At 33.3% G+C, this 24,032-nt stretch overlaps 3 protein-coding genes across 4 annotated transcripts; 1 reads left to right on the top strand and 2 right to left on the bottom strand.

The window, feature by feature from the left end:
• Nucleotides 1-2,084: 2,084 nt before the first annotated feature.
• On the bottom strand, nucleotides 2,085-10,414 carry eIF3m (eukaryotic translation initiation factor 3 subunit m). Its single transcript, XM_085959091.1, has 7 exons — nucleotides 10,282-10,414; nucleotides 9,780-9,959; nucleotides 6,510-6,604; nucleotides 5,412-5,627; nucleotides 3,799-4,064; nucleotides 3,250-3,393; nucleotides 2,085-2,678 (listed from the first exon to the last, which is right to left on the bottom strand). The coding sequence occupies exons 1-7, from the start codon at nucleotides 10,324-10,326 to the stop codon at nucleotides 2,464-2,466; spliced, it is 1,161 nt and encodes a 386-aa protein (XP_085815217.1). The 5' UTR covers nucleotides 10,327-10,414; the 3' UTR covers nucleotides 2,085-2,463.
• Nucleotides 10,415-10,706: 292 nt separating this feature from the next.
• mRpL4 (mitochondrial ribosomal protein L4) lies at nucleotides 10,707-12,051 on the top strand. The gene is made up of 2 exons (XM_085959092.1): nucleotides 10,707-11,405; nucleotides 11,781-12,051. Exons 1-2 carry the CDS (start codon nucleotides 10,786-10,788, stop codon nucleotides 11,998-12,000), a joined length of 840 nt encoding a protein of 279 aa, XP_085815218.1. The 5' UTR covers nucleotides 10,707-10,785; the 3' UTR covers nucleotides 12,001-12,051.
• Nucleotides 12,052-12,539: 488 nt separating this feature from the next.
• Hyls1 (Hyls1 centriolar and ciliogenesis associated) lies at nucleotides 12,540-15,792 on the bottom strand. 2 transcript variants are annotated; one of them, XM_085959089.1, is made up of 5 exons: nucleotides 15,606-15,757; nucleotides 15,150-15,500; nucleotides 13,854-14,035; nucleotides 13,075-13,151; nucleotides 12,560-12,887 (listed from the first exon to the last, which is right to left on the bottom strand). In XM_085959089.1, exons 1-4 carry the CDS (start codon nucleotides 15,733-15,735, stop codon nucleotides 13,101-13,103), a joined length of 714 nt encoding a protein of 237 aa, XP_085815215.1. In that variant the 5' UTR covers nucleotides 15,736-15,757; the 3' UTR covers nucleotides 12,560-12,887; nucleotides 13,075-13,100. The 2 variants fall into 2 exon arrangements, with proteins under 2 accessions (XP_085815216.1, XP_085815215.1); XM_085959090.1 differs by lacking the exon at nucleotides 13,075-13,151 and having other exon boundaries at nucleotides 12,540-12,887; nucleotides 15,606-15,792.
• Nucleotides 15,793-24,032: the final 8,240 nt, after the last annotated feature.

The following is a 24,032-nucleotide window of genomic DNA, read 5'->3' as shown; positions in this document are numbered from 1 at the left end:
TCAAAAAAGGTTTTATAAACAATAACTAATAGCACATGTAATTTTTGATTTGAGGGCTTTGAAAGAATAAATTTTCTTACAAAATATTAGTTTAAACAGCAATCCTCGACCAGCAAGAGGTCGTGGTCGTTTATTACGTTTATCGTCGTAGTATTTATTTATAAAACCATAATAATTATAAAAAAGTACATACCCACCTAAATCAAGTAGGTACTATAATAATTATTGTGTCTTGATTGTGAGGTTTTGTTGGTGTTTTGAATTATTGTTTGTCTTGTGATTGGAGAAACTTGTCGCATACTATGCAAACCACAAACATAGTGGTACTATGATAGTACTAAAGATTTGTATATAGGTACCTACTGTACAATAATAGCAGAGTACAAATGAGTAAAAATAACAAAACTGTGTAGGTATTGCCAAGTGGTAACGACGAAATCTTAGAACAATGTATTTTAAGTTGTTTCCCTATAGAAGTTGGGTACCGAATAGGACCTTACACTCCGGTGACTTGGGTAAGTGTCTAAACTCTATCTTATACCTAGTAACATAAAAAGCGAATAAATATTATGTATTAGTTATTAGTTTCATATACCTATTATCGCAAAGGTGTTTTTTGTTATATATCCATAGAACAGATTCCTTATTACAGGGGTATTTGAGTCATCGTAGGGAGATTTAAAATACTGTAGAAAAATTGACGCGGCATTTTGTTTAGGAACATCACTGTGTGACGTGTTTCTTCTCACCCTCATATGCACACATATATTATATAATACATAACATATAGATTGCATTGAGCAAATAATAAATTGCGAAAACTCATGCGATAGATGTTGACGAAATAAAAGAGGTAGCATACATTTAAATAAAATCATAGAGGAATCCAATGGGAATTTACTTACATAATAATTAATAGTTTCAACAACATCAGAAACCCATTAGAATAAAATTATCCCACATGCCCACATAGTGTAAATATTTGAATATTTTTTTCTAATATCTACAAGTCTGGGGTTGTTTAAAATTATGCATATTTAATGATGAATGCTACATTCGTAAAACTTGTGTATTCATTAAGTACTTAATTTTATTAAATTAATTTATTATGAACCATGCTCCTGCTTTTTCGTACATGTTGGATTTTGATGTGATTAAAAAATAGTTTAATCAAAATATTTCCAATTTAGGTACTAGCTTTAAATAAAGTAGCATGTAACTTGGTTTAACCAATGTACTTATCTTCTGTTTGAGACTTTCACGGTTGTTTGTCATCGTAATTGATTTTTGGGTTTTCACCGTGTGTAATTCTTCATTCTTTGCTCGACGTTTCGGGCTTGTTGCAGAGGCCATTATCAAGAGATATTATATGATATCGAGGAAAGAAGGAAGAAGTACACGTGGTGAAAACCCAAAAATCAATCACGATAAGGTATCTTCACTCATGTTTCCATTTACACTTAGTTACATGTTTTTATTCAAACTACTGACGAAACAAATGGACAATTGTATTGGTTTGTCCATTATTTCATATATTTTTATGTTCCCTACTCCAATAAGATTCATATACTTACATTTAGGTGTACATATTTGTATAATTATTATTATTATTATGAATGATGTATTTTTTAGTAAACTTATATTATGATATATTTTTTATGTTACAAACAACTGATTCGGGCGAAGGTAATGATGAAAATGTTTTATAAAGTACATTATGTAAAACTAAGATATTTTTTTATATTATAGATATTATATCTAATACTGCACATTTTTGAAAAATTATTGAGCGTTCCTGTTCGTAAAATTTTCCATTTCGAGCACTGTAGCAGATAATAAAGCAAAGATCTCGCTGATGATGGCCGACCTCCGCTTAGGGATGATACGATAAGAATAATTATATATCTGAGTTATTAATGTTGACAACTGAGCACTATGAGATATGTAACTAATTTTCATAAGCTCATAAGGTTTGCAACTCCTGTCATAAAAGAAGTGGATTTATAAGGTCTTTTATTATTTTTGTCATATGTTATCTGAAAATTTCCCAAATTCACAAACAGTACAATTCAAAATTAAAATGGTTTGTTTTCAGTATTTTTATTGATATAAAAATTATTTATACATTTAATCACCCCAGTATGCACAGTAAACAATATTAAATACCAAAAATATTCAGAAATAAATACTAAACTCATGAAACTATACATTAAAAATGAAATGTAATATTTATACCACCATCTCGAACATTAATGATTTTTTCGCAGGAAGAAATCAAGGCAATGTATTGAGTAAAAAATTCAGAATCATACATCAAAATAAAGAAAATACTGTTTTTAAGACCAATTGTTATGAAGCTATTGGAAGCCCCAGTACAATTAGACATATTTCATTTATCATAGTTTAGTTCAGATTGTTACGAGATACATACTTAATTAGCTATGCGGGAATAAATGTGATTTCTCATGGGTTTTGCTGTTGATTGATGACTTCTTGTTGGGCAGCAGCCACATTCTTCATTCCCTCTTGGATGTTTCCGAGGTTGGCGCGCCACAGATACAGGAGATCTCGCAGCTGCTGCCATTGCGCTTTGCCAAACGTTCGATGCATCGTGCTTGACACGTGAACTTTTTTTGTCGCCTCATCCATCCTTGCACGGACTAATTTTGTCTTTAACACTGGAATATATCATACAATTTTAAAAGTTTATAAGCTGAAAACCAAAGCTGGAAATGGTACCGGAACCGAAACCTAGAACCTTGAGAACAGGACCCCTTAATTCCGAATTTCGAGTACCTCGAACCGGAACTATAAGTCACATGTTGCAGGGCTGTAGGTATTTAATTGTTGATTTTTATTAGATTTTCACATAGTTTTACTAGAGAACCATTGCTAAACAATTGCGTTGAAAAATTGGAAAAATAAAAAATATTTCGTTTTTTTTTTTAATTATTCTAGCTCAACACATGGTGGTAAATACCTACCTACATTACTTGGTAACTTCAATTAATGGATTAATGATGAATGGTATTTGCACAGATTTTAACTTGAAAGAATTGTATCGGAAATATGGTAGGCATATCTATGATCGTAAACAAAGTTAATGAAAAAAAAAAAAAAAAAATTCAAAGTTTTAGTAAGTAGGTACCATTTTTCTCCCATACATTTCGTAATTCGATTTATGGTCCCGTGGAATTCGTATTAACGAGGTTTTACTGAATGTAATAGAAATTATAGATATGATTTTACCTTCAATTATGAACGGTTCAACATCCTCTTCTTTGATTTGCAATTCGCTTTCGATCAGTTCAAATGACATCTCTGGATTACTTTCTGCAAGCTGCATAAAAGACAATAGACGCATCTTCTTCATATTCTGTTCATGGTTCAGACCTGAGAAAAATGAAAAACATGATAGAATATATTTTAAAATGAGTATTAGTTATAATCCTAGGTAGGTACAATTTTGCTTGTATCACAGAGATGCGTCTCCACCCCGCCAACTGCATTTCCAGATCAATTATAAATTATTTTCATGAAAAAAAATTATTGCTTTGTGAAGTAACAAATCTTTACCGAAGACAATCATCTTAAAACTGATAATTTGTAATATTACTAACACGCATCACACATGGACACTAGAATGAAACTGATGGATAACTTTAATAAAATGAATATCTATATCATTATGTATTTGCAGAATAATCCTACAGACATCTACTTAAGTTGACGTAAAAATAAATGTTCAAGTATTATATATTAGGTATCATATTTCTGGTGAAATGTATATTGTAATACCTTGAGAATGTACGAATTCTTTGTGATTGTTGTAGAATGTTTGATAACTAGAGAGTTTTTCAGAAACGAATATCGACAGCAAATCGTGAATGAGTTCTCCTTCTAGGAATCTGACGGGCTTCAACGAGAGGAGGGGGTCCAGAAGGAAAGTGTTGGGGTCGGCCAGAGCTGTGACTATACATTTTATTGCGTCTTCACGAGCGTATGATGCATTATCTGATGTGTAAGTGCCGAGGAGTTCGATCATTACTTTGGAAGCCAGTTCACTGAAATAAAACAACTTCATTAATAATAGAACTTATTATCAAGATACTCATTAGATTTGCAATATTGAAAAGTGTTTCATAGCCAAGGGAGCATAATATTATGTACTTTTGCATTCAGTTGATATAATCAATGCTTCGAACCGATATTATTTTTCATTTCGGTTTTCATTCTGGTTCAAGTAAAAAAATATATGTGTATCGGTTCAGTTCTGGTTTTGGTCCCGAAAAAATACGGTTTCTCCGGTTTTTTCTGGATATAATATATTATGATAATATCCTCTTTATGGTCAGTAAAATTATCTACACATTTTCAAATGGAAGCAAAAATTAGTACAATTATTATTTTCTTTTATTTTGTTAACTGTCAATTCATGGTGGAACTGCATTGTATTGTTGTTTTTATTTAATAAAACGCAATTTTTTATAGTACTTATTCCACTTTTAATTAATATATTATTAATATATTAATTAATATATATGTTGAAAATGTGCCACTGAGGCGGACGAAACCGGTCCTAATATATTAATTAAAAGTGGAATAAGTACTATAAAAAATTGCGTTTTATTAAATAAAAACAACAATACAATTATTATTGAAAGCATGACTACCAACATTCCTGAAGAATAATTTTCTAGATAATGATCGGAGAGATGTAAATCAGTGCGACATCTGTATTTTGTACATACATAATTTGAAAATACTTCTGAGAAATATACAACCAATTGAAAAAATATGACACCCAGCAGGATTCGAAACTGCGTCTCTCGGGAATCGCGCCCATGTGCACTGACTACTATGCTATAAGTATCTTATCTAATTGGACGAATTTTTACTAATGGTTCTTACAATACTCTCTGAAGCGCTTTCTAAATTGCACTACTAATTTAATTAACCGATGTCGGGATTCCTCCAGGATTTTTGTTAAATCGTATATGCACTCGCTAACAATTTATAATAATGGTTATATATATCTCAGAAGTACTTTCAAATTATGTATATTCAATAAAAGAATGTTACATTCTTAAATCTTGTGAATTATTCGTTGAATAAAAAGAATAATTCATCCATATTTTGGTCAACACATCAGAGCGTTGTGTGAAAAGACGTAACTGGGGGATCATAGATATGTAACTGAAATTGAGGTGGATTTGTAGTAAGTGGGGATTTGATAGTTCCACCGATGTCCGACACCGATGGTGTGTCAGCCACAATATTTAAACAAAATTGATGAAACACTAATTATGTTGATTAGAATTTAAATTCAAATTCCATAAAATGAAAAGGAATGTAACATGTTTATTATGAAACTGATGTAGTGATATTAGATGTATTTCCATTGGTGTTACCTCTGATGGTCTTTTAGTACTTCATGCAGGAGTCTGTAAAGTTTTTGCATCTGTTCTGAGGACGGAGGACAGGCAGAGAATTCCTTCTTGAGGTGTTCCACACCCGTGAACACATCTTTCACCTGTCCCACACGGCACGCAATACCGACTACGTGATAGTAGACATGGTATCTCAGAGGCGAGGATGTTCCCAAGTTTTTGTATAGCCTCCATAGCCTGCAAAAAGATCATTTACTATCAGGCATTGAGTTTTCACAATTAAAATAAATATTCCAACAAATTCAATAATATAGGTCAGGATCAGCAACCTTTTCACTCATTACTTTTAAAATAGGGCGCCAATTGAGTAAAATTAAAAATACAGTTGATGCATCACTGTCTGCCTTCGTGCTGAATGGGATTTTTGTGGTTGTTTTTCCTTTTCCAATTTCTACAAGGTACTTAAAACCCTGAGATGCAAATTTGAATCAAAGCATGCAAATCTTCCTCAGTCAGTCAAAAAGAAAATTTGCGCTTTCTGAAGGCGGAAAATGTTTGTTGTCTGTAGTTACTTTGGTACATCATTGATACTACATAATTAATTCTACATTAAAAGTTCAAAAAAGAACATTCATATTTTTCTCATGAAAATTCATAAATCTTGTTGAAAAATCTTTAATAGTTATTGTAATCTATTTGCAGATACAGATTTGCAACATATAAAATGATGTCGATTTTATTCAATTATTTTATCTGCATAAAAATACTATGTATTGAAATAAATAACATAGCGGCCACTGATAAGTTATTGCCAATAGGGCCAGTATTAGAACAAGGGTAAATACAAAACAATATGAAGCAATAAGTTGCGGAGCGAATAATTCGAAATTACTGGCCTTATGATTGGTATTAAATGGCCATCGGGTGGGTGGGAAAGCATGTAAGAAGTGACATGAGACGATGTTATTATAGTGTGTTGAAAAATTTCCTACTCATGAGTTATTTCAAATTTAATACTATGTTAATATTTTGAAAAAGCCACTTATTTTGAAACAAGCACAAAATCACATTACAAAAAGCTTCGTAGCACAGGATAATTGTAGCTTAATAAATACTTACGATTGTAAAGCTACCATGCCCAACTTTTGTCCTGGCGCTTTCGACAGTTTTTCACTGAATGCAAGAATCAAATTTTCTCCCCTTTCAAGAGAAATCTGAAAAAAAGAAAATGCATAATACAGTAGAGTTTTACTAATCCAGCGCTATATAAAATGTGACGACGCCGGATTACAGAAATGTATGGAAAACTGGTAAAATGAAAATGTGTAATCCGGTACAAGTTTTATAGATAGTAAGCAAAACATAATGTTATTATATTGTTTACCAAAATAATTTATATATGAATATTTTCTCATAGTTAAAACCATTGGAGACAATCGGTGCCAATTTGGCACGGCTGTTACAAGGTGTGGGACATGGTGAAAATCAAATATTTTTAATCATATTTGTCATATTAAAAAGTTGAAGTTACTTAAAAATAGATGTAGGTAGCTATCTTTTTATGGTGTTAGTAATATAGAGTCCGATATATATTTTTAAGACTTATTTGGTTTATAAAATCTACTTTTATTTAAATTTGTCAAAATAATGATCAGTTTGGTAGGTATGAGGTGTTTGAGTGCGTAAAAAACATATAATGGCTAGCCGTCTTCTAAATATCTTCAAGAGTATTATATTTAGCTCTAGTTTTAGTATATCTTTATTTTATCATTTACTTCTATCTAGACTTTTTACCTTTGTCATTTTGTAAAGCTAAAGCTAAAAATACACAAAACCCTATATTTGACAAGTTTTCTTGATTCCATTGATACACAAAATTAACTTAAAATATAAATATAATACCTATAATAGAAGAATTCAATACCTAAAAATATTTAAAGGATTTATCTGAATTAAATGAATAATAAATGTGTCATATCAATTTTAGTCAGTGTGCCTTTTTTTTTTTTTTTTCTGACCATGTCCGATCCTAATAGGATCATATGGGCATCCACAGAGTAGAGGGTTGTATTAACAGATTTTGTTTTTTACGAGAAATGGATGTCAGCCACTTGCTCAACCTATTAGGTCCATACCCTGACTCACACACAAATTGAAAAACAATATGTGTACATGCCAGACCCAGGATTCGAAACTGGGACCCACGGCGTGATAGTCCAACGCTTAAGCCGCGCGGCCACCGAACCACATATATAATATCTAGTAATATTATAATCTTTTCCGATTCGACCCTGTCTATTGGTCACCTTAACAAAAGACTATCTTTGTTCAGACGATACACATAAATATAATAATGATAAAAGTAAAGGGAAGTCAAAAATTTCGGACGCAATAGAAACCCTTGGCATAGATATATCTCGTGATAGTCCAGCGCTTAAGCCACGCGGCCACCGTGGTAGTAATCCTCAAAGATTCACTCGGTCTCCAATGGGTAAAGAACTCTTTTCCCGTGCCCCGTCGTGTCTCAGATAGTGCTGGATTATTAAACGTGCCGGATTAGAAAGATTCTACTATACATTGTTTAAAAATATTTTCACTCTGTACCGACAATTTCTAAGGACAAAAAAGGACATTTTGTACTAATGAAATGGACTGCCTATCCATGAATTATTCCAATCGTACTTCACATAATATGTACTATTATAGTATGATGCCTGAGAATAGTTTTTCTACTAGTTAGTTGTTTGAACATACATAATTTAGAAAATCTCAAAAACTGGCCTATTGGGAGAAACATTTTTAATAAATATTGAAGCCGGGCGGTTCTCGATCCCGCATCCATCGGATTCCTGTCGATGTGCTTTACCAATTTAGCTGCCTGCACTATACCTATCTATCATAATGAATTTTTACTAGTAACTAAAAAAATACATAGTTCAGTTAGAAATATTTACTTTTTGTTATCTCATCATGTTGATTAAAATAATATACGAACAGTATAGTTACAGTACAGAACACCGCTTGCCCCCGCTAGACTTTTTTTAGTTGTGGCTTATGAACAAACGAAATCTAACAATTATGATTATAATATACTTGTTCGGATGTGCTTATTATTTTCTTGTAGTCATTATAAAAAAATACTCTGCGTTCTTTGAAATATCCATTAATTTTAATAAAAGAGAGATAAACAGATCATTCTAATGGACAGATACTGAAAATTGACGATAATTTGAAGATAGCCATTTTCAAATTAGACAGGCTATTTATAAGAAAGTGTCGCCGCTAATTTCAATCCAAACTAGTTAATGACAACCAACTTTTAAGTGCAATTCTCCATTAATAAGTCACTATATTTAAACTATAGATTACTCTCATGTTTTGGTCAAACGATTATCCCGACCCTAATAATGCATCGGTTAACAATACTTTGTGTTACCGGCACAGTATCATGATGGTAACATCACTTATTTTGAAGTGAATTTTGCTAAACGAAGCGAACGTGATTAAGTACCACTATTTATGTAGGTTTTTAATTTTCAGTCCACCTTCAGTCCTGACTTGCCTGCACCTTAGGCCATCTTCTCACGTGAATACTCAAAAAAGACGAGACTGAAACTACAGTATCTAGCTAATGTACTTCAATGGCGGCTCGCTAACGGCAAGAGTGGAATCTCTCAGTTTCAAAATCTCCGCAACTGAAACCGAGGAGATGCGACATGCTAGTCTCACAGTCTCTCAGTTACCAGTCACCCATTAAACAGTGTTACCAATATCAGTAGATTTGATGAAAAATTATATTAACTTACCAAAATTGGTAGCACCGAACAACAAATAACAAGATGATAACAGGCCAAGACGTCAAAAGTTAAAGATGGGCGAACCGATTTTTAATTTAAAATATGTGGCAGATGATGAGAAATACTCCTGCCTGTATAATTACAGGCTGCCAGAACATTCCCGTAAAGAAATTACGGAAAAAGCTTAGAATTAAGTAGGAAAGACAATGGGTTTGACAGTTTGAGGTTATGAGATTATTAGGTTTCAGTAACCCCGTGTGCGAAGCATCAGTCACTGGCCAGTTTATGAGTTCCATCAGCAACCAGTCGGTGGGATTTTAGTTTCTGCGTGAGAGGATGGCCTTAGTTATATAAAATTGGCTGGAAACTGCTCCATATCAATGGGTGAACACTTCATTGGCTGCATACCGCCTAATATCAATAGTGCAATAAATGACTGATTGCCTTATGAAACTAACACTATGTACGTGTCAAAGTTTTGTGAATCTAGTTAAAAACTTATATATGGTACTTAAATCAATGATTTTCATCCTCTCGTTTCGGGAAATTGTTCTGTAAAACTATAGATGTTGAAATAATTAAAATTACTCACCGACACCATGATGGAAACGATACTATTCAGAATGGCATCAATTTCATCTTCGTTTCCACTCTTGAAACAAGTATCACACACACCCACAATTTTGTGTAAATCATCTTCAATTCCTTTCGCTGACTTCTCTTCAGAAATTTCAGCACCGAGACTTTTAAAATATTTTCGAAGTTCTTGAGCCTGTATAGAAAATAATCAAAATTACTTCATAATCATTTACATGATTTGGTTACAGTGAAAGTTGAGGAAAGGTAACAGTTAATTCTTTGGGTATAAGCAAATATGATATGGCTATAAATGAGGAAGATTTTAATAATTTTTGGAAGGGTTTATTATAATATTATCTCCTTCATAAAGTTTGACGTTTCTAAATTAGGAATATTAAAATTTGTGTCGCCCATATGTATAAACAGGTTAAAAATGATCAACGTAGTCTAACCTAAAAATCGGCATATTGTATCTTATCCTAGAAAGATAACTACTGAATTGCAATAAGTCTTACCTGGTCTTCAAGCGACAGGTCCATAAAAACTGGAGGGACCTGCATTTTGACCGTATTGATAATCTTTTAATAAAAGATAATATAATGTGACTTCACGTCTCGGTCTTGACAGCGCAAAATGGCGGCAAAGTGTGGCCACATGAACAAATAATTGGTTAAATGCTTTAATTTTTAGGTATTTACATTGATTCACCAAAAATTTGATATTCCTCATTTATAGTAAAACTGTAGAAATGTCTCATTCAAATGTTATTATTCCCTAATAACTTGTTAAGATCAATAACAATTGGGTAGGTATTCGTTCTCATTCATAAATTTAAATTGTTACTTAGGTAGTGGTCCACTGACTTCAATTATCAAACGTTTATTATCTATGATCATTATCATTGCGGCCAACACTACAGGATTGATTGTCAATCTTTATTATAGTCTATGATTTATATAGTCAATTATTGAGGTTATTTGACAAATTGTTTGTATGGTTATTTTTAATTTAGTCACATAATGTTAGCATGTTTATCACAGAAGCTGAAATTGGCTTCCAATTCGGTCACGCGATATTGCACTGCTGTCTTAGCAGAAAAACAAGGTCCTATCGCTGTAACGCACAAAGAATGGGAAACGCCACGAATATTTTCGAAACCTCGACAAGTCTGGATTGAAAATATCGACACAGTTTCTGAGACCAAGCTGGGAATTCTTGAACTGCATCCAGATGTATATGCGACATCTCCTCGAATAGACGTAATTCACCAGAATGTCATTTGGCAATCCAAATACCGCTGGGTGTCATATTCACATGCAAAAACTAGAGCTGAAGTGGCTGGTGGAGGAAGGAAGCCTTGGCCTCAGAAGGGTCTAGGAAAAGCTCGTCATGGTTCCATCAGATCTCCTCTATGGAAAGGAGGTGGTGTTGCACACGGCCCGAGAGCTTACACAACACATTTCTACATGTTACCCTTTTTTACTCGCCTAATAGGTTTAACATCGTCTCTGTCAATTAAACTTGCTCAAGATGATCTTCATATCGTAAATAACTTAGAAATCCCATCAGAAGATCATAATTACATGCAAGACCTAATTGAAGAAAGAAATTGGGGCCCCTCAGTTTTAATCATCGATGAGTAAGTCAATTCGTTTATATTTTAATTTGTTTACTAATTATCTGAAAGTCACTAAATTAATAACTTGCTCTATTAAGAAGTGGGATTCCCTGATGATCCTTCAAACTGCGGAATATGTAATGGTCTCTCCACTCATTACATCCAGCTACATCATGTTTAACGTCAAAGAATGTCAGAGTTGAGTCCAGCTGCATCTCGTGCTGATACGTTAGAAGCATACCTTACTGTAGACACTTATATTGAATAGTGAACTCGGGACTAATAATCTAATTTAAGAATTTGCTTTGGTATATACCCTGAAGAAATTAATATAGTAAGTAAACTCGTGTTTCTGGACAAGTTATAATTGTATTGTAACTTTTTTTTTTATTTCAGCACTGACATAATGCCAAGAAATATATCTGTTGCCACTGACACTTTACCATTCGTCAATCTGATGCCCGTATATGGTCTGAATGTGTATTCCATGATGAAACATGACACGTTAGTTCTTACGACTGCTGCGGCCGAGAGAATTGAGCAAAGACTACTCGAAAAGCTCAACACAAACAACGCCTACTCTTTGACAAGAAAATACAAGGCAAACACGATTTAATTAAACATTAATGTATGTATTTGTAGTTTCAAATAAAAAATAATATTCATACCCGTACCGTCTTTCATTTTATTAATTTTCAAAGAGATACAAATTAACTACATAATCCCAGGGCTCGAAATGGACCGGAGCGCCGTTCCTGTTCGTGAAATCGGTAAAATTATCGTACCGTCTCCGTGGAAAAAATAATTTGACCGACTGAGCTGGATAGGCCATATAATAGAAAATCTAACACACTTATTTTTATGAAATACACATAAAGTTTGATAACTATGTCTTCTAACTATGTAATGTTCTTCAGAAAATTGTCGAGCGCTCCGGTTCGTAAACTTTTCCATTTCGAGCGCTGCATAATCCAACTGACTTAACTTGTTGACTGCGGAGCATTTAATTACTGCATTTAAATAACATGCTAATTATATCGAATGGCCAATTAATTAGTGTACAACAGGTGTACTGTCCGCGTGGAAAGGATTAATATATTAAATCTTACCTTGAAATTGTGGTTATTGTAAATAAATATGGATCAACACAGAATTATAAAAATATTGTCATTTATTTCATTAAGATGCTTATTGTACGACAACATCTTTTTGGCTACGTGTTAAAACTGTGAACTAACATGCTCCGCCCATTTTACCCGGAATTCCATTATAAACTAAGAAGCTCCTCCCATTTAGTAGACAGCAGCGCCTAGAAGCGTAGCCAAGAAGATGTTGTCGTTCAATAGTTACATAATTTGTTACAGTATATAATATATACCTACATTATATCCTACTTTATGGTGTTTTGGCTGAATGAAAACTGCATCAATCATTTTCAATAGCTAGTTAATTTCCTTATTCAATCCAATCCTTTTTTCTACTTCGCTGCGATGTCTGAGAACTCTGGAAGAAAAAAATATATGATCACGAGTGGTGGTTTAAGTTATGTAAAGGGCTAAGGTTTTGGCGGATTTCAAAGCTCACTGTCATAGAAATTAAGCTGATCAGCTTTTATTAAAAAAATATATATTTGGTAAATTGTCAAAAGTTCGTTTTACACATTCAATCAATTAAAGATTAATGTACATACGTATCTGTTTCGTTTGTCCGACTTTATCAAATGTTTAAAGGTTCCTTGGGAGTTTTTACTTGTGTAATAATCTGCCACTGAGTGAAAAATATAGTAATAGAGTAATTAATTGTATTTCCATGTTGCCACATAAATAATTAGAAAAATAATTTGTTCTACAGTATACAGTCGAATGTGGTTATTACGATCTCGGACATAGCGAGATCTCTGATGTAATGAGGAAACATTTGTTGACATTTGGTTTATGATTTTCTCCATACATTTATTAATTCACTGTTATAACGAGCAACTTATCGGATATACCAAGCTAAAATACAGTTAATGTGGCGATCGTTTAAAAACATTTCGACCCTAAGCAATATAATCCGATCGGACAGGATGCCGCCGGGAACGGATTACGTTTATGAGTTAGTTAGTATAGTTAGGTGTCTAATTGTTGTTTTCGCCGACAATAAAGAAAAAGTATCCACGCACATGGATGAAAAATACAAGGTTTGTGAAGTCCGTAGGTACCTACCAGGCACCAGCGTTCATTACAATAAACAACTTCTTTTGTAGCTTATGAAGGCCATGCTTGTTTCGGGATTTTTACGATGGTTTTCAGATTTTTTATTTTTGACTTTTTGTTATGTGACCGCTCATTTAAAAATACTTATTCTCTGATATAATGAGTAGATACCGCTTATAACGAGCAAATTCAGTCGGTCCCATATTCCTAATAATAACCAAGTTCGGCTGTATTTTATTTATATCAAAGTAAAATTCTTCTCAATACACACTTTTATACTTATGGGAGGTTCCTTTGATCCTAGCATTTGTTCCCTTACCGACCACCTGATGTCAGACCGATTATTTTCACCAGGCAAATTTGATTTGTATTTCTCCCAAAGAGATGAATAATAGTGATATAAAGAGACTGGGTCTGACTTTTTCCGGTTTTCTACAATTGGAACTCTGATAACTGAAAAATCAAGAGAACAAACATTTTAGTAAAAAAAACTCAGAGCAAAATGCCTCGCGGGGGGGGGGGGGGGAATCCGCTCCCCTGGGCCCCTCAGATGATGGTTACTTTAACCCTGATAGCTAAAATTATTAAATATGAAACATGCTTTGCCTACTGATTCTCTGAATGCTGGTTGTCCAAATTCGAAAATAAAATAAAATAAACTGTAGGACGCGGGTTTACACGTCATTTCCGAAGCGCTGTTTGCGGCCAACTGAACTGTAAAGTCACTCTCGGCCTGCTCCGCGCTACTTTTGTGAATTTATTTTTCGTTATCGCTGCGCTGTGCCTGTGTAATTTTTCGTAATGAGTCCGCCCGGTAGGTCAAGACAAAAGCATGTTCCATGCTAAAACATTTTTAATTAAAATGTTGGTCATTTTCTTCAATGCACTGCGTCTTTACTCTGCATCAAACAAAAATCGAAAAAATAATACATTATGAATCTTAGCTTGCCATAAAATAGAACCTGTCAACCACAGCTTCACGGGCTGACACTACAAATTATGCCACTGTGGGTGTATTAATCGAAGTAAACGGAGACAGAATTTTTCCAATAAAGTAGATAATGTTAATGTTGGTTTCCTGTTATTGAACTGGCTTTGACATGGTAGAACTTCATTGTATTGGTATGAAACAAAGCATTAATTTTAAAACAAATGTTGGTTTCAATTGACTTTAATTTGTTTAGTTCTTTTCAAAGGATTCAACTATCACTTGATGGGTTATTTCGAGGTTAAATTGGTTCAAAATTAATTTACTTCTATTTTTAAATCATGCTCACCGTACTTTTGTGTTTGTTTAAAGTTTAAATTGTAATCAATATCAAAATAATGTTCGTTTGATAATGTATCAATTGATTTTATTGAGATATATCATAATTTATTATGATGCAAAATACCAATTAACAAACAAAAGAAGTAAACACAAAATACAACATTTGTTGCATTAGAATATTTTCTTCCTTATGATTTCAGTCATAACATAACGAAACATAAATAATAAATTAGAGTGGCTACGATATTTAGTGTTAAAAAATATATTAAATTAAATATAATTATGGACTTCACTTACAACTGGCACTCTTAGGATGTATTTTATGATCTTTAATTGAACTCCCAGAGCCGGGTTTATTTGATATTTTGTAACAACAGTGACTGTCGGATGCACTGCCCGTTCTTTTAATATTCTCTATTGTGTGTTTGCGATTTTGAGGATTTAAGCTCTCATTCGAATTTCGTAAACAGGTCAGAGGTTTCCTAGCTGTATCTTTATCTTTATTGATGCATTTTGACCTGGAGCTATATGTGGAACACGAATAAAGTCGCTCTGGACCTTTGGTCAATTGATCGGAGGCAGCGGTATCACCAATCGCCTTCTCGTCTAATTTTATGCTCAAGTCATATCTTATAAGCTTTTTCAGATCTAAAACGATAAAAAATGTTATTTGAATAAAACAGCGATTGGATAAAATAATACATACAATGTTTACTGCTGGCGCTTCTGTCAATTTATTTATGGTTTGCTTACCTGTCATGAATTCTTTTAATTTTTCTCCGCTAACGTTACGAATGCCCATTTCATTTAAATATGCTAACACTTCTCTAGGATTTAATGGTTTATCCATGTTTATTTTATTATTTTCTAATATTTTTGACATTTACCTTACGTACTAGTTTGAACAAAAACAGACAGTTGAAAATCAGTGCTGACAACCAAACAAACAAGCATAGATAATTAGATATATCGCTCTATATATTTATAGTCAATGGCTATGTTTTGGGATTGTCACAAAAAAAATATACTGAAAAAAAACGTAAATAAAAAATATCAAAAAAAATAAATTAACTTTCAATATTATTTCAACAAGGTTTAATGAAATAAAATAAAATCATAATATTATTTTATTTAAATATAAAAAATTTGGTATAGAGACATCTGTTGAATTTAATACAATCTAGATATACAAAAATATTAATATCCATAACAACAACTTACTGCAATGTATAGTTTCACTATTCGTCAACAGATGCTATTTTTATCGCCTTTTTATTGGAGGCTGATGGAAGAATGCGGCAAAAAAACATTCTGTGAGATTTCGTCACTACTATTAGCTAAATATTTACTCATTTTCGTTGGAAAATCTTCTTGAAATTTCTTGAACAAAATGTGTATTATTTTAAACGTTTTTATTTACATCTCATCGATATTATTATTGTCAACTTGTCACAAATACCTATATGCATTCAGAATTTCTACCCATAAAATTATTACCTATTTTAATAGCGAACAGTCAACAATCTTATGAGAAGATAGTTCTGCACACAGAACAGATAACAGATTTCTGAGTTCTTTCGGTAATATAATGTCCATATCAAGCCCAAGGTAATATAATCTAAGGTCCATATATCGCATTTATGCAAGTAATTTAATTTATTTATTATTGCGATTTATTTTTTAATAGAGAAATGTTATGTTATAAAACAATAGAAAAAATGTTAATATTGTGGCACCTACCTACCTATATGTATATTACTTTATGAGAAAACAATCATTGAAGAAACTGGTAAATAATCTGCATTTCTTAAAATATCACAAACATACGGCTTTCTATGATGAATCAATAAGGCATATTATTTTTCACATTCTTCCTTACCACCTATTTATACCTATTTCTATGATGAATATTATAAAGTAGTAGGTAGGTAGGTAAGTACCTACCTGCAAGAAATATGGTTCAAGAGGTGTTTAGGTTAAATTTGAAAACATGTACTTACCTACGATTGTTTGTCGTGTTTTTTTATCATAATTTGAATTACAATTAAAGTGTACTTACTATGTATAAGATTATAAAGAAATTACGTTTTTTTTACCCTTCAGCTACTTTTAATAGTGTGTGTGTTAATATATATGTGTTTGATGCGAGAGAAAGAATCCAGATTCAATCGCATTTTGGGAGCCAAGTCTTATTAAAAGTGCCTAATTAAAAAAGTAGGTAGGTAGGTAGGTATCTAATATATTTTTCTTGCTTCTAAAATTTTTAATTAATTGACTTCCGCGGTGTTGTTTCTTAAGCGACGGTATACAGAACGTAGACAAGGTATTTTAATTAGTTTTTATCTACTACTTAGTAGTTTTAATTCATTTTACTCTTAACATAATGTATTCTTTATTGCGGATTGAGAATTAGCATGCTTATGGCTTTATATAAAATAAAAAACTATTTTTTCGTTGGAACTTAAACATATGCACGATTAAATCATTATTTACGTCTGCATATTTACATTCTCACCAACTATTAAATCATAATATAATAATTTAAATAAGTATAAATAACAATATTAGGTAAATATTTTTTTTAAGTACCTATACGTACCTAACGTCTATTTATTTTCGAATTCCGTGGCGTCCAGTTGTCCCGGTGCCAAATCGTCCTAGACCCCGATGTGTAGGTTATGTCTACTTTCGTTCAGGGTGCGCATTGGCCTATCTCAAACCTCAAAGCCGTTTTCGTGAAAGTGAAAGTGCACCAACTAACATTCATGGATTTCTGTTCGATATCACGCCGACCGAATGATTCCCCAAAAAATTAATAATAGTTACTTATACTATAATTTTACGCCAAATACGCCAAAAATACTATAATTTTTTGGAAGGATTCAAAACAAGTGCAGAAAATTTAATGAATTGCCTGATTCCAGTTGGATACAGCTGGAATTAGGAAAGATCAGTGTTGCGGCACGGGAGTTTGGGGAAATTTACTTTACAGCGTCGTGTGCAGTGACGTCCCGTGGGTTTAGGCAGATTGAGCGTCGCTTGGAGGCGGCAGTTATTCGAAGGGCGGCAAATCGAGGACAATTATTAAGTATATGTAGAAATAGCTACCTAAACTTAGTGATAACGGAAATATCTTTCCATTAAAAAAATCAGCTCACTGGTTGGAAACAAAATGTATTAATTAACATAAAAGGTTTAAGAGCACTGTAACTTTTTTGTCGGATTCGCGATGTCTAGTTTACTTCCGTTGTCCTTGGACGTTACGTCCTTGATGACCAGCAATGATACGTGCAGATTTGCGAATTATATTTGAATTATAGGTAGGTACTTACTTACATAATTTAAAATTTATCCAAAAATATTTTTGCCAGTCACTCGCGAGTTTTGGAAGTATTCAGGTGTATTTTTAAATGCATTTGAAACAGTGAACTCGCAATATTGTCTATTGAAGCAGAGATGCCATTTAAATAAAATTAGATTTAGTGGTAATTATATTTTGTTAGTAATGTATCCATACAACACATTTATTAAATATTGGAGTCATGAAAGGATGATAAAAAAATACTGTACTTATAAAAAATGGGGGGGGGGATTTTGTCGCTGCCTGGGGGCGGCATTTTATCCAGGGACGTCACTGATCGTGGTCCTTGTAGACTAGCACTCTAGGGGCGGCAGGTTATATGAAAGTTTGGTGAGGCAGGCTGGTGATCAATTTGCGACAAAATTTCCACGTACCTAAACATTATATTATATGGGTACATTATAATGACCAAACCTAAATATTCCGTGATGCCCTGCATTTTTTTTTATCGCGTCGCGATTTTTCGTAAGTTGTCGGCTATTGTTGGCCTGCTTCATTCAGTTGTATGAGAAAGCCGATCCTTGCCCCTCTTTTTATTTAATACCTCTATGCTAGCACTATATTGTTGGAACCAGTTATTTCGATATCTCAAAAGAATCCGGTGTTAGCTACTTGAAAATGCACTTGCAACAATTTATCATGAGGGGCGAGGTGAGGTATGGGTAGAGAGGCACACACCTACATCCAATCGTTGTCAATCCTACTCTAGTGTGATACTGACGTATGTTTCTAAATGTACTGACTGAATATTCATTCATAGGATCGTGAGGCGGGTGTCTTAGCCATCTGACGTCTGCTTTCTCCACGGCGTGGTACTATCCCTTGCAGCCTTCAGCGGCACGGGGTGAAGTTTCAGTAGGCAACCCGTGGCATTCTTGATTTGGCCCGTCGACCTGGTGGGAGCTCCTTCTCGTCCTTTCCAGTCATTGACATAACCAAATATCACGAGTTTTTCAAGATTGACATTTTTACCGCGGGTTATAATATTATGATAAAAAAATACGCGTGCGGTGAAGGCACACTAGGGAAAGTCTGTCTCGAATCTGGAGTGGAATATAATAATAGGTGGATAAATTAAAATTAATTATCTGCCCCCACTTTTTTCCCGTATTTCATGGGAGTAGTATGATTATTAATGTGCTTACCTACACTCATACTTCGGTGTTTGCAGTTTATAATGATAAAATAATTATATGTACCTATCACATAAGCCACTGACACATATCAATTATTTGAATAGGTACTATAGTTAGTTTATACCTAAATATCTACTTACCTGGTTATTTTTATATTCTTGTAATTAGAGAAGACGTTACCAACAGGTATGTGATCAGAATGATACAATAAATCACACACCTACACTAAGTTTCTTACGAGGAGTGTATAATATTATGTTGCTGTAGTATATTTTCAATTTGATTGCAATTCTCATCTGAAACTTATAAGTACTTAATGATTTTTCACCGTAAAAACAACCTGATCTATTATTCTATTGATGGCAGCACTCGAAATGGACCGGAACGCACCGGAGCGCCGTTCCTGTTCGTGAAATATGTACAATTATCGCTCCGTCTCGTGGAATAAATAATTTGAGTAACTGAGCTGGTTAGGCCACATAATATAAAATCTAACACACTTATTTTTATGAAAAAAAAAACACAAACTTTGATAACTTTAGTATGTAAAAATCTTCAAAAAACTGTCGAGCGCTCCGGTTCGCAAATTTTTCCATTTCGAGCGCTGATTGATGGTAAACTAACTTTTTAACGATTTCATCACACGGAATGTGAATTATAAATCATCGTAAACAAATCATTGAAAGACGTCAACATAAATTGCAATATTTTGTAGGTAGCTTCAAACTGTGTATTCCAGCTGAATATTATACTTATCCATTGTCTACAGTATTTTATATGGATAACTACAACATATTATGCTAAAATAAAGGCGCCAAACAGCTAAGCTGACCTTTTGGTTAGGTATGTAAAACTCTAATTTAATTTTTGGCCGCCACGAGCTCTTGATTGTGATCCAGCTTCGTATCATAGCCAATTTATTATAAATTTCTAATATATCGCCATCGACACGTCATTGGACCAATATTGCATTAAACGAATTGACTTAAGATTACAATAAATTATTACCCAATCATTGCAATAAATTAACATATTTATTTATTTATTTAAGAAAACAAAACATTGTGGACATAAAAAATCTAAATTCAAGACGTACCTACACAACATGAGATGTACATTATAACAAATATTACCCTCACAAGAAAGAAGAAGAGAATATATAAAATAATGAAATAAAATATGTTGTATTATTTCAATGTATTGTGATGATGAGTAAGGAACTCTACTAAGAGGCCATCCATAGACTGAAACCGCATGTGGTTTAGAACCGTGTACCATACTAAACTTATGATTTCTGTTCATGCATATATATTTTTACTAAGTTTGTAAGTGTAAGTGTATGGTATACAAACGGATACGATCAGATACTTACATACCGACTACATACCTACTTGTGAAAATATATTATTATGTCCATGAACATAAATCATAAGTTTAGTATGGCACACGGTTCAAAAACACATGCGGTTTCAGTCGATGGATGGCCTATAATTATTGTCTTTTTCAAATGTTCTTTATTATTTACGATTCTTTTTTTTAATGGTTAGCTTGTATATTTTGTTTATATAGCCGTGTAATTTACATAGGTATGTAGGTAGTTATAATACTTATTTTATTATTATTATACTGTATTAGTTTTTACTGTTTTTATTATTATGAGTTTAATTACATATGTTGTTATTCTCATAACTGAAACCATTATTTTATAACTAATTGTTGTAGTACGGTGCATGCGCTGCTTATAAATAATTCAGCAGGTACATAATACATCTACAAATGTATAGTTTATTTGTTTTTTATATTATCTAAGTAGGAACTTATATGATATAAGTACCAAGGTATAGACACTTTTCAAAGATACAAATAACTCGGTTACTCTATCATCTTTATATTTCATATTGTATCCCATTTTATATTTCAGAATCAAACAATAGTGCCTGGCTTCTGAAACTCGTAAATGCCAACATTACTAATGGGTTGCACAAAGTATTATTTGTCCGATCTTATAATAAAATGGTAGTCAGTCACTTTTGCGAGCTGCGACAAAATACAAAAGATTTTTTTACGACGGCAACGCAACACGTAAAGGATAGATTATCGACTTGTAAAGGATGCATTTTGTAGGGACGGACTCGATTAACTTGGCGAAAAATAAAATACCTTTACATATTATTTTATAAAAAGTATAAAGTAAATTATTATTATAGGTAAGTATGTAGGAATTAAATACAAAAAATATAATCAAATTACATATTCACTGGCATCAAAATAATTGCGAGACAACCACTTATCTACCCCAGTATTGCCCATTGGTCTATTAATTTATAAACAAAAATTTGGTACAAGTCGGTTTACACTGTTTACAGGAAGTCAGGCGGAAACCGCGCTAATTTTCATTGCTGATTTTGGCAAAATTCATGAATTTAAGAATGAAAACCTAACCTAACCTAACAAATTTAATAATCCAATATACCTATCACCTATTTTCAATTTCAAAATATGTTTGCCGTTGGCTTCCTGTAAACTGACAAGAACCAAAAAAAATAATAGAAAAGGGATAAATTTTGATAAGAAATCGGTTTTGATAAAAAAAAGGTATTGGTTATAAATATGGAATGCTAATGACAAAGGTTCTCCCAGTTCCAGCCTAAGCGTGGAATCAATAACTATTAGTAAAGCCTCAATGACATTGAGTTACTTTACAAGCTGCATGTTGGCGAATTTAAAAGCGGGCGAGTCAGCTAGTACGACTTTGATGGTGACACACAAAACTTTCCACTCGCTCAGAAGCCAACAAGCTAGCGAGTTGAAACCGTCATTTTTGGTACTATTTTGACAGGACGTATTGAGTAGTTCGTTTTTTTACTGGGAGGTCGCCACTATCGCTCTACTGCGCAGACACAGTAGGCTCACACGCCAGCGTGTAGCGTGTAAAGTTGACCGGCTTTCAAGTTTTCTCGGTAGATTGTTTATAATCAGCTTGTTGGCTTGTTTGATGACACTGGGCGAGTTTATAAGCAGATTGTAAATTCGCTAAGAAGCGGCTTGTAAATTAGCTCAATGTCATTGAGGCTTAAATGACTGCTGTCCTCTGACAAACAGAACACGTAAAGCGTCATTTTCGTAATATTTTTTTTGTCAATATGTTTCGCGTTATGTTTGAATTATGGAAAAAATTAAAGCTTCATAAGTAAGAAAACTTGCATATTATAAACGATTGATGTCTTAAAGATGGGAAACAGAACATAATATAACGTGTAGATACGTCACGAATCATTAAAGAGAGTCAATACGATCTTAAAATCTTCAGTGGTTCACTAGAAAAGTGAACTGGAGAGTTTATAGACATTCTGGGCGAAATTGGTGAAAGAAATATATTTCGAATTTATTTTGTTTATTGAAAGAATGAATGAATTGCAAATTCAGTAGGTACAACGTCTTTACGGAATACGCCCTTAGTGACATTTGATTCATATACCGAAATATAATATCACCATTTTAATGGGTCAGTTAAATACACATAAACTAGCCACACTGCGATGATTTTGCGTATAATTATCATTATCATCATCGGTGGCTTACAAAACATGGGTGGGGGCTAACCTCCTCCAGCCATTATCTTCCAGTTGTATGCACCGGCCGCTCTAACATTCTTGTTAACATCGTTCAACCAGCAAAGTTTGGGGTTGTGAATCAATGTGATTAAAACAATAATTGGTACATACAGAATATTTAGAATGAAGTTGAGAGTGAAAATAGATGGCCTTACGAAATATATGAGCAATGTTTTTCTTTCCCCGACCATATCCGATCCTAATAGGATCATATGGGCCACCACAGAGTAGAGGTTTGTATTAACAGATTTTGTTTTTTACAAGAAATGGATGTCAGCCACTTGCTCAACCTATTAGGTCCATACCCTGACTCACGCACAAACTGAAAAACAATATGTGTACTTGCCAGACCCAGGATTCGAAACTGGAACCCACGGCGAGATAGTCCAACGCTTAAGCCGCGCGGCCACCGTGCCACCTATATAATATCTAGTAATATTATAATCTTTTCCGATTCGACCCTGTCTATTGGTCACCTTAACAAAAGACTATCTTTGTTCAGACGATACACATAAATATAATAATGATAAAAGTAAAGGGAAGTCAAAAATTTCGGACGCAATAGAAACCCTTGGCATAGATATATCTCGGGTTAAAAAAAAACTCACCAAAGGGTGGATTTTACACATGGCCCGCAAAGGTCCTTTTGTATTAAGGAAATAAATTATTAGATTTTGCTTCTTTGGGCCGAGAAAACTGCCGGTGATTATTGTTTCTGAGTGACATTTCTGCAATTTATTGCAAGGGCAGTCTTTCTTTCATGAACGCATTCAATGGCCGGACGGGACTGAACAGAACAGAAGGTGTCCGTGGCATGCATTTACTTTTCTATCCTTTATCCACTAAACGTGATTGTTCGATTGTTCCAATTAAAAATGACCGTGTTAAATGTATGTAGGTATTTTAAATTTATGATTGTTATTGTAAATCTGACTGACGTCTGTTTCAAATAAGCAATAAATGCTAGGGCCGCAGATAGGGATCATCCTTATTACGTATTAGGTATATAACATCACTCGTGGCGGGAGTCTGATATAATATGGTAGGTAAGGTGAAATTTTCATTTTAT

This window comes from Rhyacophila brunnea, unplaced genomic scaffold, assembly GCF_057557595.1.
Source record: "Rhyacophila brunnea isolate RB1 unplaced genomic scaffold, BYU_Rbru_1.0 scaffold_8, whole genome shotgun sequence".
Lineage (NCBI taxonomy): Eukaryota > Metazoa > Arthropoda > Insecta > Trichoptera > Rhyacophilidae > Rhyacophila > Rhyacophila brunnea.
Note: the sequence above shows the minus strand (reverse complement) of the source record. Positions and strands in the feature narration are given on the sequence as shown.

Coding starts and splice junctions, on each gene's coding strand:
- eIF3m (XM_085959091.1), bottom strand. CDS start 10,326: ATGCAGGTCCCTCCAGTTTTTATGGACCTGTCGCTTGAAGACCAG. Junction 9,960..10,281: donor ACCTGTCGCTTGAAGACCAG/GTAAGACTTATT, acceptor TTTTCTATACAG/GCTCAAGAACTTCGAAAATA. Junction 3,394..3,798: donor AGAATTCGTACATTCTCAAG/GTATTACAATAT, acceptor CATTTTTCTCAG/GTCTGAACCATGAACAGAAT.
- Hyls1 (XM_085959089.1), bottom strand. CDS start 15,735: ATGTCAAAAATATTAGAAAATAATAAAATAAACATGGATAAACCATTA. Junction 15,501..15,605: donor ATTAAAAGAATTCATGACAG/GTAAGCAAACCA, acceptor TTATCGTTTTAG/ATCTGAAAAAGCTTATAAGA. Junction 13,152..13,853: donor AACCTCCCATAAGTATAAAA/GTGTGTATTGAG, acceptor TTTTTCACTCAG/TGGCAGATTATTACACAAGT.
- mRpL4 (XM_085959092.1), top strand. CDS start 10,786: ATGTTAGCATGTTTATCACAGAAGCTGAAATTGGCTTCCAATTCGGTC. Junction 11,406..11,780: donor TCAGTTTTAATCATCGATGA/GTAAGTCAATTC, acceptor TTTTTATTTCAG/CACTGACATAATGCCAAGAA.